At 47.9% G+C, this 18,292-nt stretch overlaps 1 protein-coding gene across 1 annotated transcript; it reads left to right on the top strand.

Moving 5' to 3' along the window:
* Positions 1-239: 239 nt before the first annotated feature.
* RNF19B (ring finger protein 19B) lies at positions 240-17,064 on the top strand. The gene is made up of 9 exons (XM_070764295.1): positions 240-1,120; positions 7,546-7,751; positions 8,788-8,932; positions 9,196-9,358; positions 9,610-9,724; positions 13,738-13,878; positions 14,549-14,756; positions 15,483-15,614; positions 16,332-17,064. Exons 1-9 carry the CDS (start codon positions 396-398, stop codon positions 16,789-16,791), a joined length of 2,295 nt encoding a protein of 764 aa, XP_070620396.1. The 5' UTR covers positions 240-395; the 3' UTR covers positions 16,792-17,064.
* Positions 17,065-18,292: the final 1,228 nt, after the last annotated feature.

Raw genomic sequence — 18,292 nt, 5'->3', positions numbered from 1 at the left:
GCACCAAAGACAAATTCCTTGTGTGTCCAATCCCACTTGTCCAAAATCAACCATGGAGCGCTGGACACGCCCTCCTCCCACTTAGCCACGCCCCCTCCCTTCCCCGTCTGCACAAGCCGCCCAGAGACGGTGACGGGTCCCAAACGCTTCGGCCGACGTCACACGCATGCGCCCCACGGGTCAATCTCCCCGCGCCCCCCCTCCAGGGCGAGCGCCTTGCGAGAAGGGCGGCCTCTTCCTCCTCCTCCTCGGTGCCGCGCTGGTTGCGCAGGCGCAGCGGCCGTTGGGCCTCTCCGGCAAGGGCCGCTCCGCGCAGGCGCCCTGCCCTGGCTCGCCTTTCCCTCAGAGGCGGCGCCGCTCAGTGCAGGAGGGTCGTCGCCGCCGCTGCCGCCGCGATGGGCTCGGAGAAGGACTCGGAGTCGCCGCGCCCGGCCTCCCTCCACGCCGCCGCGCCGCCCGCTAAGTGCCCCAAGGGGGGCGGCGGCGGCGGCGGCGGGGGCAGCTCGGGGCCCGGGGCCGGTCGGGGGGGTCGCCGCCGCCGCCTCCTGAGCTTCCAGAGCGTCTTCTCGGCCGCCGCCTCAGCCGCCTCGTCCTCGGGCGCAGGGGTCCGTCGCCGCCGCCGCGCCAAGGCCAAGCCCGAGCCGCCGCCCCCACCCCCACCGCCCGAGACGGGGCTGGAGGAGCGCGAGGCGTCGGCGCCCGAGGAAGGCCTCCCGCCGCCGCCCGACTCGCCTGCCTCGCCCGCCGCTGCCGCCGCCGCCGCCCTGCTGCCGTGCCCGTCGGAGAGCGAGGCGGAGGCGGAGGGCGGGGGGGCGTCGGGGGCCTCGGAGCTGGAGTGCCCGCTGTGCCTGGTGCGGCAGCCGGTGGGCAACGCGCCCCGCCTGCTCTCGTGCCCGCACCGCTCGTGCCGCTCGTGCCTCCGCCAGTACCTGCGCATCGAGATCACCGAGTCCCGCGTCAACATCAGCTGCCCCGAGTGCAGCGAGCGCCTCAACCCGGCCGACATCCGCCTCCTCCTGCGCGACTCCCCGCACCTGGTGGCCAAGTACGAGGAGTTCATGCTCCGCCGCTGCCTCGCCGCGGACCCCGACTGCCGATGGTGCCCGGCCCCGGACTGCGGGTGAGGAGGGGACCGGGGAGGGCGGGGAGGGGGCTCGGCCCATTTATGCCACTGCACCTGGGCCAGGATGGGGCTGGACTCCACCGTTACCACTACCTGGCCAAGTGCAGTAGGACAGTGTTTCCCATTTGGACTTCAACTCCCAGAATTCCCCAGCCAGTATATGCTGACTGGGGAATTCTGGGAGTTGAAGTCCAAATATCTTCAAGTTGCCAAGGTTGGGAAACACTGCAGTAGGAGACTCCATGGTTAACATGCCAAAACATGGGCACACTTGCATGTCCATATGCGATTTCGCTCCCTGCCCAAGTGCAGTAGCACAATTGCACTGGACTCCATGTTATCATGCTGAAACATGGGTGCACCTGCATGTCTGCGCACAATTTCGCTACCTGCCCAAGTGCAGTAGCACAATTGCACTGGACTCCGCTAGCACTCAGAGCCCCATGGGCGAGCACACGTCTCCGTTCCACCTTAGCAGCCCACCTCTGTGTGTACTGTATGCCATCATTGTGTCCAGCATTGACCTGTCATTGTATAAGTTCTCGGTGCCTTTCCCCATTATCAGTCACTAAGGAAAGAGATTCTGCTTTTTAATGCGGCCTAGTTAAAACAGTTGCAATTTTGAAAGGATTCTGTTGACTGGAACATTTTACCACTAGATATATGAAATGTAGTGCTTCGTATATACACCTGGCTTGCCTCTTTGGCTGGTGCTTAATTGGAGGACAGGTGAGTATATCAAGGGACTCATCAGAGTTGCTGAGATCAACCTAGGTTGGCTAGATGAGAGTTGGCACTGATAGATCCCTAAGAGATCTCATTATGGAAGCTTATTTCACCCCCCCTGCCTATTATGTACACTGTTGAGAGGACTCCATGGTACTACTGAGACTGTGTACATAGAGATCTCATTAGCAGACCAGGTAGTGTGGAATAATGTCTTAAGAGAAAGGTTGGGGAACTGGCGGTACCTGGTGCCAGGGGATGCTGTCTAATCATGATCCCAATTTTTTAAAGGTTTTTTCTTGGGCAGCAAAGCCCATCTCAGAGGAATTGGTGGACTAGGTCTTCAAGGGGCTACGACTGCCCTGTGGGATGGATAAGAATGGGTAGGTTATTTGGGGGAGGGGGGGAAGATAAGTGAGAATTTTAGTGGATGGGGTAGAGATGCCAAACGGTTGTCAACATGTCCTGTTTGGGGCAAGTTTGATTTTTCCCTCTGCTTTATTTCTAACATTATGCTTAGTTAATTTTAACTTATCTATAGATTTGGTGTGCCCACCTTCAAAACAGCTGGATATGAAGCCATTGATTTGCACTATTACTGTAGAAGGAAGGGATCTGAAGGGTGGTAGTGGTCTGTGGACTCTGGGTCCAGGTATCACCCATCCCTCGTGTCAAATTTAACGCTTCCTTGTAAAGAATTAGTTTTCAACAAGCTCTTGCTCAAACTAGTTTCTCAGCAAAAAATGTTTTTTGATGAGGATTTTGTTTGAATTCTGGTGAAGAAAGGTATAAAGTTGATGATTTACGAGCGAGAGAGAACATGATGTTCAGTCAAAAGTGAGAAAATGCAATTAAATAAATAGAGCCATAATAAGACAAATTCTGTGAAACTGCTAGCAGACCAAAGTGTGAATCATTGTGATTCGGTCAGTCACATAGTTACAGAGTGAGAAATTTCCTACTGACTCTTGACCAATTGTCAGAATGAAATGAACAAGAAGACTTTTGCTTTCAGTTCTGTTTTCTTTTAAATCAGCCTCCTTAGAGTTTCTCTGATGGAGAATTGAGGACGTTCTTTGAGTTGCGGTTTCTTCAGGGGTTTCCTTTAAACTGGGCAACTTAATAGAAAGGATGAGAAGTTATTATTGTAATAAATAATAAATTACATTGCTAAATGTAAATTATTAACTCAGATTCTATAGGTTTCTGTCAAATATATTCAGGTTTTGTGAGCATTATGGTTCAATAGCCAAAATTTACATTGCTTTTGGAAAAGTTTTGATATCTAAATAATTCTAAAGTATTGAAGTTTTTTCTTTAAATTCTGAGGAATATCCTAATCACTGTATCTTAGATGTTCCTGAAATTGATGTTGAAACGCTGTTTCCTTTATAGAAAATTTAAGGGATTTTACGAAATTCATACTTAATAATGGTAATAGATTTCATGCTATACAACAGTGTTTCCCAACCTTGGCAACTTGAAGATATTTGGACTTCATCTCCCAGAATTCCCCAGCCAGCGAATACTGGGAGCTGAAGTCCAGATATCTTCAAGTTGCCAAGGTTGGGAAACACTGCTATACAAGTGTAAAAAAATATTTATCCTAGTTGCAGAGATGTCCACTGAAGAAAAGGCCCCTGTTCCTTCATTCATCTTGCCTTTATTTTTGGTCAGCTCAAGGTAGCATCCATACATAAGTCCCCTCCCTCCTCTTCTCCCCACAAGCACCACCTAGGGAAATTGTTGGGGCTGAAAGAGAACATCGGGCCCAATGCATACCTATACCTATGCAGGCCAAAATACATAGAGACATTACTTTTCATATTGAAGTCAGGGTTTTGGAATAATGTATGGCAGCAATCCTAATGTTACGTGCCGGTTAGCCTGGTGGTGTGTGTGTGCATATATTTGTACAGTTTGTTTGTTTGTTTGTTTGTTTATTTATTATTTAGATTTGAATGCCGCCCCTCTCCGCAGACTCGGGGCGGCTCACAACAAAATAAAACAATTCATGACAAATCTAAATTATAGTTTAAAATATTAAAAAAAGCCCATTTACTAAGCAAACATACATACAAACATACCATGCATAAATTGTATATGCCTGGGGGAGATGTCTCAGTTCCCCCATGCCTGACGACAAAGGTGGGTTTTAAGAAGTTTACGAAAGGCAAGGAGGGTAGGGGCAGTACTAATCTCTGGGGGGAGTTGGTTCCAGAGAGTCGGGGCCGCCACAGAGAAGGCTCTTCCCCCGGGGCCTGCCAACCGACATTGTTTAGTTGACGGGACCTAATCGGTCGCTGGTTTGATGAGTAGCATATGTGTGAAGGTAACAGCACCACATTGTCAGGATCTCTGCCCATTGAAGTCTTAAGGTCTGTTTGTGTTCTTGCTGGATTCCAGAAAATTAATCTGGTTTTCTTCTCTGCTTATATTTTACACAAAATCTCTGTTCCCAAGTTTCGGAAGCCAGTTTCTCTCTGATTTACAGTGTAACCTCCTCCCAGGAAATACGGAGTGATGTCTTCTGCATTCCGTCTTTGCTATAAGCATCTTCATAAATTGGCAGACTTAGCTATTCTGCTTGGGAAGGTGAATTGCAGACCTAACGGCAAGAGTGTGTTTCCATGGCAATGCTGTCTTCTGCTGCACACTGAGACCTGCATACAAATCTGGAAGTAGGTTTTCCTTTGTGGTCAGCTTGTGCTACAGCCTAGTATTTATTGGGTTTGCCCTGCCAGAAATATGGACCATGTTCAGGGCACCAGAATAACATCTGCATTATTGCAGTTATGTGAGAAGAGCAGAACATGGTGAGGCTAGAAAGCTAGAAAAAAGCCACGAGTCTTTGTGACGGAAGACAATTTCAGAAAACAGCCTCCCTTCCTCTAGTAGATGCAGGGACCCAGAAGGGCAATAGGCAGAACTGAGTTCCCTTTATCCATCTGGAATGCTAGCAGCTAGGGTGTGTGTCTCTGTGTGTGTGTAAGAAAAGAAATTACCGGTAGATGGGGAGAATGAAACGCACCTATGAGAGGGGTGGGGTCTTCTGAATATGGACGTCTTCCCCGAGTTTGAAATTCCTTCTGATTTCTCTCTAATAGGAACAAATGCGATTTTGGTTATACACCAGTCAGAAAAAGAGCTCCCTGCTCACATACAGAATTGCTGGTTGCCTTTTAATGCTACCGAGAGCTAAAGGATCTGTGCCTACTCACCTCATTCGTACTCACCTCTTATTCATTATTTAGCTATTAAACAAGACTGCCCTGCCTTTTGTGTCCCAATTGTGCGTTCTTTTCTAAAACCCCCAGTTCATAAAAAAGAAAAAAAACCATCCACGCAGTATGGATCTGAAACTGATCTGATAGAGGCAAAATGTATAATTTGGTCTATGTATGTGTTTGGCTATTGAAATATTTTGGTGATAATAAATAATAATAATAATAATAATAATAATAATAATAATAATAATAATAATAATTTATTAGATTTGTATGCCGCCCCTCTCCGAGGACTCGGGGAGGCTCACAACAGCAATGATATGTGTTGCCTGATGACAGGCAAGGTATGAGCAGTTAAAGATTTCCTTTTTTATTCCTGGAAAACTAGAAAGTATATCATTTCTATAATAGAAATGAGGGTGGGGGCAATTCGAATCTCCGGAGGGAGTTGATTCCAGAGGGCCGGGGCCGCCACAGAGAAGGCTCTTCCCTTAGGCCCCACCAGACGACATTCTAAACAACTGCTTACACAATATCATTTTATTGAGGAATGGGATCGATATGTATTAAAAAAATCAGAATCCCGAATTTAAATGAGGTGTGCAAAAGACACACTACCAATAATTTCCCTGTATTCCTAGATGCCACTTCCAGACATGAGTTGTTCCTTAAGACCAGAAGGCCCTCTCCGTTTCATCCCTTGCTTTTGGCCCTCAGCTTCTTTGCCCATTAAGACCTTCTGAGCCGTCCTTCAATTCTGCTTTCCTGCCAATCTGCCCTGCCTCTTGACAGGTCAATGCACGTGGTGCTCAGCTTTAATGATTCTATGGGCAGGTTTCAGCCCTTTGAACTCCTGCAGCAGGATGTGAGTCACACAGACCCTGGAGTTGCTTGTTTTCCTTTGTCTGAGACACCGTGGCGGGGTCTGAGTGTTAACAGTCGGAGGAATGAAGAAAGCAACACCTGTGAGGTCTTGACTGCTTGCAGCTCTTCAAATAGGGCACAAGGCATTTTAATCGCATCTTGGTTTAGATTCAGAAGTGTATTAATATAACAGGTGGAGGTTCACTAATTCTGCAGAGTATGTTTCCAGAACTGAGCAAGAGGCTGCATTCTGCATGGATTTAGATTTCCAATTAATTTTCAGTGTTAATCACACGTAACAGACATTGCATGTTATGGAGAAATGTACTTTTTCTTTCAACTGAACAAGTAGAATTCATGACGCCTGCTGCTATCAGAATTCAACGCCTGTTCACTATTGAAAAATACACTGCAGAAGTAGCAGATACTTTCCTTGATTCCTGAAATGGCTGAGATACTTTTTCTGCCTCATTTTGTTAAAACCAAATTTGATTTCACTAGCTTTTATAATTTCATAGTACATCTTATTGCGAATAAAATCCACGGCGCTGTAGTCTCATAGCAGCTTCTAAAACTAACCAGTTTATCAGCTTTTATAATTCCCTCAGTTGGAAATGCAACAAATGCACCCCACTTATAAATACTTTTGATGGAAATGTAAACAACGAAGTCAAGCCATAAAATGCACACACTTTTTAGCATAAAAATGTGCTAAATTGATATTTCAGAAAACCAGTATCTATTTATGGAATGCGGTAATATGATTGGTTGAATTAAAGGCAAAATTCTATGGCATTCCCTCAATAAATGCAAAAGCTTTGTAGAAGGGTTCTGCTTAATTTACTTCCAAATAGGCAATAACATCAGCGCTAATCTTGTTTCTTAGAGAAGGCCATTATTGTTCCATATGATAGAAGCAATTACTGAAAAAAATCTAGCCTCAATTTTCTTAACTTCTTAGTAATGGAGAACTACAAATAATTTTATTCAAGATACTCTTTTTGATTCAAGTCATATAAATCTTTTTAGGTTAAAACCAGTGTATTACTTTACAGTGTTAAAGGGGCCTCTTGTTTTAGTTGCAGGCGTGCAGAGCTGTTTTTAGGCCTCTTACCGTTGAATTGAGAAATGGACTGTATGGGATATATTTGCCCTATGTTGCAGTCTGTATAGTCTGGAGGACAGAAGGAAAAGGGGGGACATGATCGAAACATTTAAATATATTAAAGGGTTAAATAAGGTCCAGGAGGGAAGTGTTTTTAATAGGAAAGTGAACACAAGAACAAGGGGACACAATCTGAAGTTAGTTGGGGGTAAGATCAAAAGCAACATGAGAAAATATTATTTTACTGAAAGAGTAGTAGATCCTTGGAACAAACTTCCAGCAGACGTGGTAGATAAATCCACAGTAACTGAATTTAAACATGCCTGGGATAAACATAGATCCATCCTAAGATAAAATACAGAAAATAGTATAAGGGCAGACTAGATGGACCATGAGGTCTTTTTCTGCCGTCAGACTTCTATGTTTCTATGTTTCTATGTATGACCTCTCCACGAGATTCTGCTGTTTCTAAACTGACCTGCACTCTCCTTGCTTCTCAGTTATGCTGTCATTGCCTATGGATGTGCCAGCTGCCCTAAGCTGACTTGTGAGAGAGAAGGCTGCCAGACTGAGTTCTGCTATCACTGCAAGCAGATATGGCACCCCAACCAAACCTGCGACATGGCCCGCCAGCAGAGAGCGCAGACTCTGCGGGTCAGGACAAAGCACACCTCAGGCCTCAGTTACGGACAAGAGTCTGGTCCAGGTATGTACTTGAGAGTTCCTTGGTCACTGCTGCTCTGAAGATCCTCAGAGGGTGGATCCTGGTGTAGTCAGAGGTCAGGATGTATAGGTGCTGTATAATCTTCCAGGAAGGATCTTTCCTCTGCTGGCTTTGACTTCCACGCTGGTTCTCCTGGTTGACAGTTACGAGCCGGGGAAGAGTTAGATTCCTGAAGGAGGCTCCCAGGATAGAATGAGAAGGGGGAAACAAAACCTTTTGTGAAAAACGTCGCTCATTATTGCCTGTGATTTTTCTTGATGAATGGCATCAAACACGCTCTCTTGAATTCTACGGAGAGGGGCGGCATACAAATCCAATAAAATGAAATGATTATTTATTAGGTACATTTAGCAATAGCATTTAGATTGATATACGGCTTCCTAGTGCTTGACAGCCCTCTCAAGTGCTTTGCAGAGAGTCAGCATATTTGCCCCCAATAATCTGGGTCCTCATTTGACCCCCCCCCCCCTCGGAAGGATGGAGGGCTGAGTGGACCTTGAGCCTGGTGAGATTCTCTCTGCCAAACTGCTGGCAGCTGGTGATCAGCAGAAGGAGCCTGCAGTCCTGCCCTCTAACCACTGCACCACCCAGGCTCTTCATATAAGTCCTGGATTGAAGCTCCCTTCCTTCCCACTGCTCAGTTTGTTCTCCTGCTGACGTGTCTCTCTCTACCTAGAAGGCCTCTTACCTGTGGGGCACGTTAGGATGAATCTGGGCAGTGCAGATGTTTTTAAAAATCCAGATCTTTTACTTATTACTAGCCGTTCTCTTTTGCAGTCTTGTCAAATATATCTGAGCCCTCCTGGAGGAACAGTTGATGAGACACAGGCCAGTCTTGGAATGAGCAAGGCTTGGTCCTCAGGACGGCCAAGCTCCATCTGCTGGGCTTGACTTCCCTGTCCAGAAAGGGCTGGGCCAGAAAAAGTGAAGGCCCAAGGATTCACCTTCTTCCTCCTTGCTGGACTCTCCTTAATGTGCAGAGTTAAGAAGCTGACCCGTCTTCTTCCGCCCTCCACAGCCGATGACATCAAGCCCTGTCCCCGCTGCAGTGCCTACATTATCAAGATGAACGATGGCAGCTGCAACCACATGACCTGCGCTGTGTGTGGCTGCGAGTTCTGTTGGCTGTGTATGAAGGAGATCTCTGATTTGCATTACCTCAGGTAACTTGGTGGGAGAGCCCCTGGTTCTGTTTCGCTTCTGCCTTTTTGCTTCCCCAAAACCTGGAGCTGTGAGGTCACACCGTTGGCCTTGCTCTGTGCACAGCAAAGTGACCCCCAGGGCTGCATTCCTTCATCCAGAAATCCAGACTCTGGGCCAGTTCCGACTGAGGCGCTCCCTGGTTCCTCCGGGCACCCTGTCCGCCCGTTGAAGGAACCCTTGTGGCGCCTGTGTGACCCAGAATTCTCTGTGGCCTCTCTTGCAGTCCTTCTGGTTGCACCTTCTGGGGCAAAAAGCCCTGGAGCCGTAAGAAGAAGATTCTGTGGCAGCTGGGGACGCTGATCGGGGCCCCGGTGGGGATTTCTCTGATTGCCGGCATTGCTATCCCAGCCATGGTCATCGGAATCCCTGTCTACGTTGGGAGGAAGGTAAGCAGAGGGACCAGAGAGGCAAGGGGGTAGAGTGTATCTGATGGAAAGGAACATGGCGGTCAGCTTCTGCCTGGAGATATAGAGAAGGCTCTGTGGATATAGTGGCATTTTGATCTCTCCCGGTGCTTCCACCTTTTTCCAGAGATATGTTCTCTTCAGTTCTTCAGGAGTGTATAGAGAGCATCTCTGTGCTGATATCCCCTTTTCCAGGTTTAATTCTTCTTTATTGTTGAATCTTTATGCACCAGATCCACAGCAGATACGAGGGAAAGAAGACTTCCAAACACAAGAGGAATTTAGCTATCACGGGTGGAGTGACCCTGTCTGTGATTGCATCCCCTGTCATTGCTGCGGTCAGTGTTGGTAAGTTCAGTGTCTCTTCGCAGGTCTGGGCTTTGCTCAACAGGGCCGATAGAAGTGCTGGGTCTGAATTACAGACAAGCCTATTTCACATCCAGATGCAGTTCTGCAGAGCGATTGGGGGCTCCATGCAGCTTAAAGGGGTTTTAATGTTTCTCTGGTGGAAGAATCCCCCTCTTTGTGCCCACGTTCCTAACCAGGGCGTCTGACTGACACTTTTCATTAGCCAAGTCAGAGGGACATTCCTGTGTTGAGCTTTCCCCCATTTTTTGATAATTCAGAAATCATAGTGGGGTTACCCTGGTTGGTAGGGAATCTGTTTAAAGTGCTACAAAATAGTTTTAGACTAGAATAGAGCTGGAAGAAACCTTGGTCTTCTGTTCCAGCCCCCTGCTCAAGTAGGAGATGCTATAGCAGTGATGGTGATGCCAAAGGTGGCACATGGAGCCATATCTGTTGGCACGCAAGCTGTTGCCCTAGCTCAGCTCCAAAGTGCATGTGTGTGCTGATCAGCTGATTTTTGGCTTGCACAGAGGCTCCAGGGGGGTGGAGGAGGGCGTTTGTACCCTCCCTTGGCTCCAGGGAAGCCTTTGGGGCGAAACACAAGCCTACTGGGCCCACCAGAAGTTGGGAAACAGGCCTCCAGGGGGTGGGGGAAGCTGTTTTTTCCCCTCCCAAGGCATTGAATTATGGGTGTGGGCACTCACATGCGCACAATAGCGCACGCCTACTCTTGTCCGGCATCCGAGGAAAAAAGGCTCACCAGCGCTGTCCTCTAGCATTTCAGACAAATGTCTTTCCACTGTGTCCAGCCTGTGATGAAACCCCCACAAGACAGTGAAGGCAAGATGTTCCCCTGTTAATTGTCCTCACTGTTAGGAAGTCTCTCCTTAATTCCAGCTTAGTTTTGGGTTAGTTTCTTTGATTAGTTTCCAATCATCGTTTTAAACAGGGTGAGTGCAGCTGCTACTGTCTTTGCTTGAGGAAACCAACGTGGGCTCAAGAGTCCTCCTGTTGCCAGTCATTTGAGTCAGTCCTGCTCTTTGCCTTGGAGAACGCTCGCCTTCTCTTTCGTAGGAATCCCAGCAGGGCCCCCTTGGCCTGGTTGTGCTTCACCCTTTCTTGACCCCTTTCTTTGGGCCTGCTGAGAGTGTTCTCTAGTTTCACGACTGCCCTTGGGGGCTGGAGGTCAGAAATGCGTCACTGCTCAGGTGCGCTGTTCCTGAGCATGTTCCGTGTCTAGTACAGAGAGATTTGCTCTTCCTCAATTCTGAGCAAGTGAGCTCTCCAGATGGGCAGAACCTGGGGTTGTATAAACTAAGGGCTTGAGCCTAAAAAGTGGCCTAGCTTGTTTGAAAGAACTGCCAAGAAATGGACAACTCTCTCTCACACAGTATGTGTGTGTGTGTGTGTGTTTCAGTGGTTTTGCCTGACGGTGTACTTTCTGGAACAATCAAAGCGGGTTAAGGGACTGTGTGTGCTTCGTGGCCAGGGGTTGGCCCCTCCTTATCTGGGCAAACCGGAAGAGCAACCTTGAGAAATGTGACCACGAAAGGTGCCAAGGAGGAATTTTGCAACGCTCGTCCTTTGCCTCAGCCAGCCTTCCACTCAAAACTCAGTGCAGATCCTCTTTATATGTCATTACTTGGTCTTGATTTAATGCATTGTTTTCTGTGGTTTAGGAAGAGGCAATTTATAATTATTTTGTATTGCCATAAGACGTAGATCAAAGTTATATTTTAAACCTCAGTTTCTCTTTCGATTTGATAGCCTGGTCATACTTTCCGTGGACAAGGAAGTGTGTGGAATCCAAAAACCAGCCTCCCTGATTCCATGTGCTGATTAAAGAGGGAAGGAACCATAGGAACTGGAGGGGAGGTGGCAGCCTTTGAACCCAGCTCATTCAATCTAAAAACAGGATACGAAAGAGGAAAAAAATATTGGCATTATCAAAAGAGAAAGTCCAGTTGCCAGAACCGGGCATCCAAAGTCTGAAGGTGGTGCCAGCGGTCAAAACAATAACATCATAAAAAGAACCATACATTCATTATAGTTAATCTAATTCCAGGCCTGCCGGAAAAGCCAGGTCTTAACGGCTTTCTGGAAGACTGGTGGGGAGGAGATAGTGCGGATCTGTGGGGGCAGTTAATTCCACAGGGTCGGAGCCGCCACAGAGAAGGCTCTTCCCCTTGGTCCTACCAACTGACATTGCTTGGCGGATGGGACCTGGAGAAGGCCGGCTCTTTGGGCCCTTAGTGGTCGCAATGAGGTAGGAGAGCGGAGGCGGTCCCATAAATAGTCTGGCTCTGAGCCATTTAGGGCTTTGAATTGCGTTCAGAGACCGACTGGCAACCAATGCAGCTCGCGTAGAGATGGAGTAATATGGACGTACCTTGGTACACCCGTTATTGCACGTGGTGATGCATTTTGCACCAGCTGAAGTCTCCGAATGCTCTTCAAGGGTAGCCCCACGTAGAGCGCATTGCAGTAGTCATTAATAATCTCAGAATTAAAACCCAGTTTTAAAAATGGCAGATTTTGCCTACCTTAAAATTGTAACGAGATTTCTTCTAGTAATGATTTCATTAAGAATAAATATAATTTATGAAGACATAGGCACATGGCTGATTCTCCATGGGACCAATGTACACTTCTTGTGTCACTGAGCTAATGGTGTGGAGCCACCTGGCTCCGTCCCGACTACATGCCTAGCGCATAGCTGTCATTTGTGGGTTGAGAGGTTAGCTTGCTGTCCAAATCCATAAATAAACCTGATGTAAGCGACAGGTTTTTGGGTTTTTTGAGTATGGAGAAAATGCGGAGGTCTCATGTTGCAAAAGGACCTCGGTTTTGATCCTGTGTTTGAAAGATGATATGTCCTGCATTTATTTGTAGGCTCTGACTCCTGCTTCTTAGTGAGTGAGGCTGTGCTGCATTGAGGCTTTGGGGCTCTTGGACACACAAAGTATTTTTGTTTAGGCTCTGAAATCTGATGCAAGTCATTCTTTTCTGGACAGCCAAGATCTGTGATACCACTTGACATATTGTGGTTCAAGACTAGCTTATCATACTTTAAGGTTGTTTCCTGCATTCCCCTTAACCAGTTTTATTTTTAATTTTTAAAAGTACTCTCCTGTCATCACATAACCGAGTGTGTTTTCTGAAATTCAATCTTTTTATAAATTGATATTTTTACCTTCTGTCTGCAAACAGCCAATCCCCCCCTCCCCAAAGGATAGTAACATCTGTCATGCTACTTACTTCCAAGGCCACCCGGTCCCCATGCGTAAATACTGAGGAATGTCCTATTTCAGGCTTTCTGGTTTCTGTGGGTCTTCTAAGGCAGCATTCCACACCTTTCCAGGTTGGCGGCCTGGCATGTGTGTGTGGGGAGGGGGGGATGGCTTTGTGCGAGGGGCATGAGTGGGGTTGCGAGTATGTTCCTGTGCCAGCCTGCCATTCACGTGACCCAGTTGAGGAGAGGCCTCGGCCCACATGTTGTGGACCCCAGCTCTAAGGCTTTGGGGATGTAAGAAACCTCGTGTTCCAAGTATATCACTACTAACCAGCCAGTTGGAGGACCACATCTAGACAGGAAACAAAGGAAAGGAACAGGGGCCTGACACATCATTGCTGTGTGTCAAGTAGCCATCAGTGCAGGTATCCTACCCCATCCCTTTCCCACCCTTCATAGTGCAGTGATGGTCACATCTCCACTGGCCAAAGGCTCAAAAACCTAAAGCCTTTAGGACAGTCGGGAGATATTCTGTGCGGGGAAACAGAGACAGACAGACATTTGCAAGAAAAAAACATCTCTCCCCTGTAAGATAGCAAGATAGTATATAAGGCAGCAGTTGCACCGCTAGGGCAATGCATTTGCAGCATTACAGAGGGAATTGCAGTCTGCAGTCTGCCTGAATCCTTCGATGGACAATTGGTAGCGGCTGCTGAGATGCAGAGACTTTTCTTTCCTGTAGGATTCCTGCTGTTTATTGATGTGCAGCCTTTGTTCCTAGGTATTGGTGTCCCCATCATGTTGGCCTACGTGTATGGAGTGGTCCCCATTTCTTTGTGCCGAGGAGGAGGTTGTGGTGTCAGCACAGCCAATGGAAAAGGGGTTAAAATTGAGTTTGATGAAGATGATGGGCCAATCACAGGTAAAGAAGTAGCTCACTCTGGCCATAATCTTGGGGGGGGGGGGGGGCACTTGGAAACAAGGAGGGCAGTACTGGAGAGTTCTAGGGGCAGCTGTGGGTGGGTGATTCTCACACAATAAATTTGTAAAGACAAGTAGAGAGTTCCTACCATGCAGGTAAAGCATCATCCAGATTTTTTTCTTTATCACTCCTCCACAAAAATATTTCTAAACAGCCCAATTACAGCTCTCCAGTACTTACTTACTTATTTACTTGATTTATGTAACCACCCATCTCACTTTTACGTGACACTAGGCCAGGGATAGGCAAAGCGGGCTCTTCTATGACTTGTGGACTTCAACTCCCAGAATGCCTGAGCCAATTATGCTAGCCCAGGAACTCTGGGAATTGAAGTCCACATGTCATGGAAGAGCCAACTTTGCCTACTCCTGCACTAGGCGGTTTTACAAAAAAAAAGAAAACAACACCAAAATAAAAACACACAGCAGCAGCTGGGCCCCATCTAACCCATCATCCACAGAGCCAGGAATCGGGCCCTAACCCTCAGCCTGGGCCCGGCCTCAAGCACAAAGCCAGAATTTTACTTCTTGGGCCGTCATTCCAGCTGGTTCCGCTTTTACTCTTAGGGGGCTTCTGCTTAACCGCCCTCACCACCTCTCCTCTTGCTTAGTGGCAGATGCTTGGAGGGCCCTCAAGAACCCCAGCATTGGCGAGAGCAGCATCGAAGGGCTGACCAGTGTGTTGAGCACCAGCGGGAGCCCCACCGACGGGCTCAGCGTCATGCAGGGCAACTACAGCGAGACGGCCAGCTTTGCGGCGCTCTCCGGGGGCACTCTGAGCGGAGGGGTCCTCTTAGGAGGGAAAGGGAAATACAGCAGGTAAATACTCGTGGGTGTATGTGGGGGGGGCATGCATGTGTTGCAGGAACATGGAATCTGGGACCACATACAGGCGGCAAATATGACTTTGATTCTGTTGTGCGGCACCCAACTTAAATAGACCATGATATCATGGCCACGAATTGCACTCAAGTGGCTGCTTCTCTGAGAACTAAAAGGCTTTTGCAGTTTAGCATTATGTGGTTCTGTTGCCTGCTGGGGAGGGTGGGAGGGGGTGGGTCTGCTGAGGATGAGAGAAGCAAAGTCAAAGTTCATCCAAATGGATATTGGGTGATTTAAGAAGAATCTTTTTTTTTTTTTGAATTTTTTTTATTGGTTTAAAATATATATACACACATTTACAAAACGTAACAAAAAAGAAAATAAACAGAAAATGAAACAAAACAAAACTAAACAACTAAACAAAACACATTCAGACAAACATAATAAATTATAATCATAATATTAATTACTTATTTAAGTACAATAAACAATATTAACTATAACAATAAACAAATAGTATAATATATATTATTTAGATTCTCTTATGAGGAGGAAAGTCATAAATCATCTTCTCTTATATCAAATTATTTTCTGGTGAAGTATACAAGAATCTTAAAACAGAGCCACGTGCCCTTTGGGGCTTCGTGTGATCGGACCCCCCTTCTACCCCAGTCAGGAGGCTTTGGGGAAACGTCCTTACGCCTCTTCCCTTCTCTTGGCCAGACTGGAAGTGCAGGCCGATGTGCAGAAGGAGAACTTCCCGAAGGATTCGGTCAGCCTCGGAGCCATCAGCGACAGTGCCAGCACACGAGCCATGGCAGGCTCCATCATCAGCTCCTACAATCCCCAGGACAGGTGAGCCAGTCTCGGGAGGAAGACAACGCCCGTCTTTGGAGGGAGCTTTTATACGACTCAGCTTTGTCAAAAAGGCATCCTTGGTTTTGCTATGCTTGGCTGGAAAACAAATGCGGATTCTAAGCTGAGATTCCTAAATTCTGCAAGTCAGTTAAAATTGGAGAAATATAAACATGCTGGCATCTATTTCATTATTCTGTCCTTTGTGCAGAATCTTATGAGAAATAGCTTAATTTGAATGAGCCATTCTGCTGCAAGACTTCTTGTAGTAGGAAGGGGAAGTGACCTCTGCACCTGGTGGTCCTCCCTCCCCCTTGTGTGGTGGCCATGGCTGAAAGGGTGGAATATGCAGACACATTCGCCATCTTTAGGCTGAAGTTATTGGCTTCTGCTGCTCTGAGTGTGTGTGTGTGTGTGTACACCCACACAAACATGCACACACACTCAGAGCAGCAGAAGCCAATAACTTCAGCCTGAAGATGGCGAATATATATATATATATATCCACCATGTTTTTTCCTGCTAAATTAGCCTCCGTGCCCTGGGAGGGTTTGATAGAGGGAGGCCGTCCATGTGCCCTGCTCCCATAACTCCCTTTAAGGGGTGGCTGCATCTCTTCGCCATCAGCATCCGTGTCCCAGGATAAGGCAAGTCCACCTTGCAATTTATCAGCCTTGTTGGTCACACGGGGCTTCACCTGGGGCACTTTTCCCACAGAGAGTGCAACAACATGGAAATCCAGGTGGACATAGAGACCAAGCCCAGCCATTATCAGCTGGTCAGTGGAAGCAGCACCGAGGATTCCCTCCATGTCCCGACCCCCCAGATGGCAGAAAACGAGGAGGAGGAAGAGGAGGAGGAGGAGGAGGAAGGGCAACTATGCCACCACCAAAGCTGCGACCAGAAGGACTGTGTGGCCAGCAAAACCTGGGACATCACCCTGGCGCAGCCCGAGAGCATCCGCAGTGACCTGGAGAGCTCGGACAGCCAGTCGGACGACGTGCCCGACATCACCCTGGATGAATGCGACTCCCCCTTCCCCCCGACGGCTGCCTGCCTCCCCCCGCCCAGTGCCAGAGGAGCTGGGAGCCCAAGTGCCCGCATTGGCCACTGTGCCCAAGCAGACGGACACCGGCCAGAGGAGAGAACACTGGAGTGCCTTGAGGCCCGAGGGTGAAGCCCCTCCCTCCATCCCTCCTTCCCCCTTCCCCCCCTCCCCCTTGGCTTCTGCTCCTGGTTCCCCGGGCGACTGCCCCAATCCGGACCCTGGGCACACGGCTCTTCTTACGTGAGGACAGAACCTCCGTTTTCTTTTTTTATTTATTGATTTCAGCGCTTGGTGATGCTCAGTGAGTTCTGTCAGAGTGTACATAAATGTGTGCGTGTGTATATCGTATGTTTGCCAAACACACACCTAAAGAATGCCTTTAATAAATATCCCTGTTCCATTCTCATTGGATCCTGTTTGCCCCGCGAATCTGTCTGCGGTGCCCGCTCGGCCCCCCCCCCCTGCTCTGGGAGCTCATTCCCGGGAACCCACCCGCAGCCCCTGGGAGGCTCTGAGTCCAAGCGTGTGTATTTGCTGCCCCCTAGAGGACGTGGCTCCCTCTGGCCAGGTGCCCTCTTTGGACAGGGAACCAACAGGTGACCTGGGGCCTCAAGAGCCCCGGTGTCGAGCTTGATTTCATTGAGGGGCTGTGTCTGGGTTGTATTTGATTTTGGGGGGTAGGGCGGGGGGGGGCACGGCCAGCTTGATGTCAATCATGTCAGGGCACCTGTGGTTGCCTAAGCGCTCTGCAAGCGAAAACGGGCTCCCAAGCTCCTTTTTTGGCGGCAACCACTTCCTGCAACCTCTGCCAGCAAAAATGGAGTTGCGCTCTCTCTTCGCTGTCAGAGGCACCATGGGCCGGTCCTTCACTGTTTCCAGAGCAGCCCCGCGGGCCAAATCTCAGCACCCCATGGGCCTGATCCGGCCCCCGGGCTTGAGTTTGACACCCTTGTTCTAGAGGGTTTGGAGGAATTAGAGGGCAGCAGATTGCTTGGGATTCCCTGTTTTCAGATTTGGGGACTGGAATTGCCTAACTGGGTGACTCTGAAGCTGTTGCTGTATTCACCGAAACCATAAGACCAGGCACACAACGTTGTAAGACAAAAGCTGGATTTCAGTAAGTTAAACTGCAAATGTTTTAACATCATTTCACCTTAGTCTAGTAAGATGTATGAATTCAGCTGCAAACAATATAAATATTTCAAATATATGTGTTTCTGGTTATCAGCTGCAGAAAGGAAGAGTATTTTGGAATGTTACATGAAATTCAAGGGAAGATTTATGTTGTGGAACTATCATATAACGAGTGTGTACCATGAGTTTCCACTTCTTTTTAAATACTTTTTGCTCCATCCAAAAAGAGTAAGAATATGGAGTAATCGAACCTTTTGTTAAATCGCATAAATGTTTTGTAAGAGGAAAGAATGAAGAGATGGTGCAACACTTTAGGAAGCTGTTTGAGGTCCCACTCTCTTCCCTTTTCTTTGCCCTGGAATAAGAGGCATTGTTACTCGTCCACACTTCACGTAAACCTGTCATTAAATACGGAGGAAGGCTTCTTAGACCAAGAAGGTATTTCTCTTGGATGTTGTGGAGGGCAAGCACAGATGTTGAAGGGAACCGTGTAGTG

This window comes from Erythrolamprus reginae, chromosome 11 (assembly GCF_031021105.1).
Source record: "Erythrolamprus reginae isolate rEryReg1 chromosome 11, rEryReg1.hap1, whole genome shotgun sequence".
In the NCBI taxonomy this organism is placed as follows: Eukaryota; Metazoa; Chordata; class Lepidosauria; order Squamata; family Dipsadidae; genus Erythrolamprus; species Erythrolamprus reginae.
Note: the sequence above shows the minus strand (reverse complement) of the source record. Positions and strands in the feature narration are given on the sequence as shown.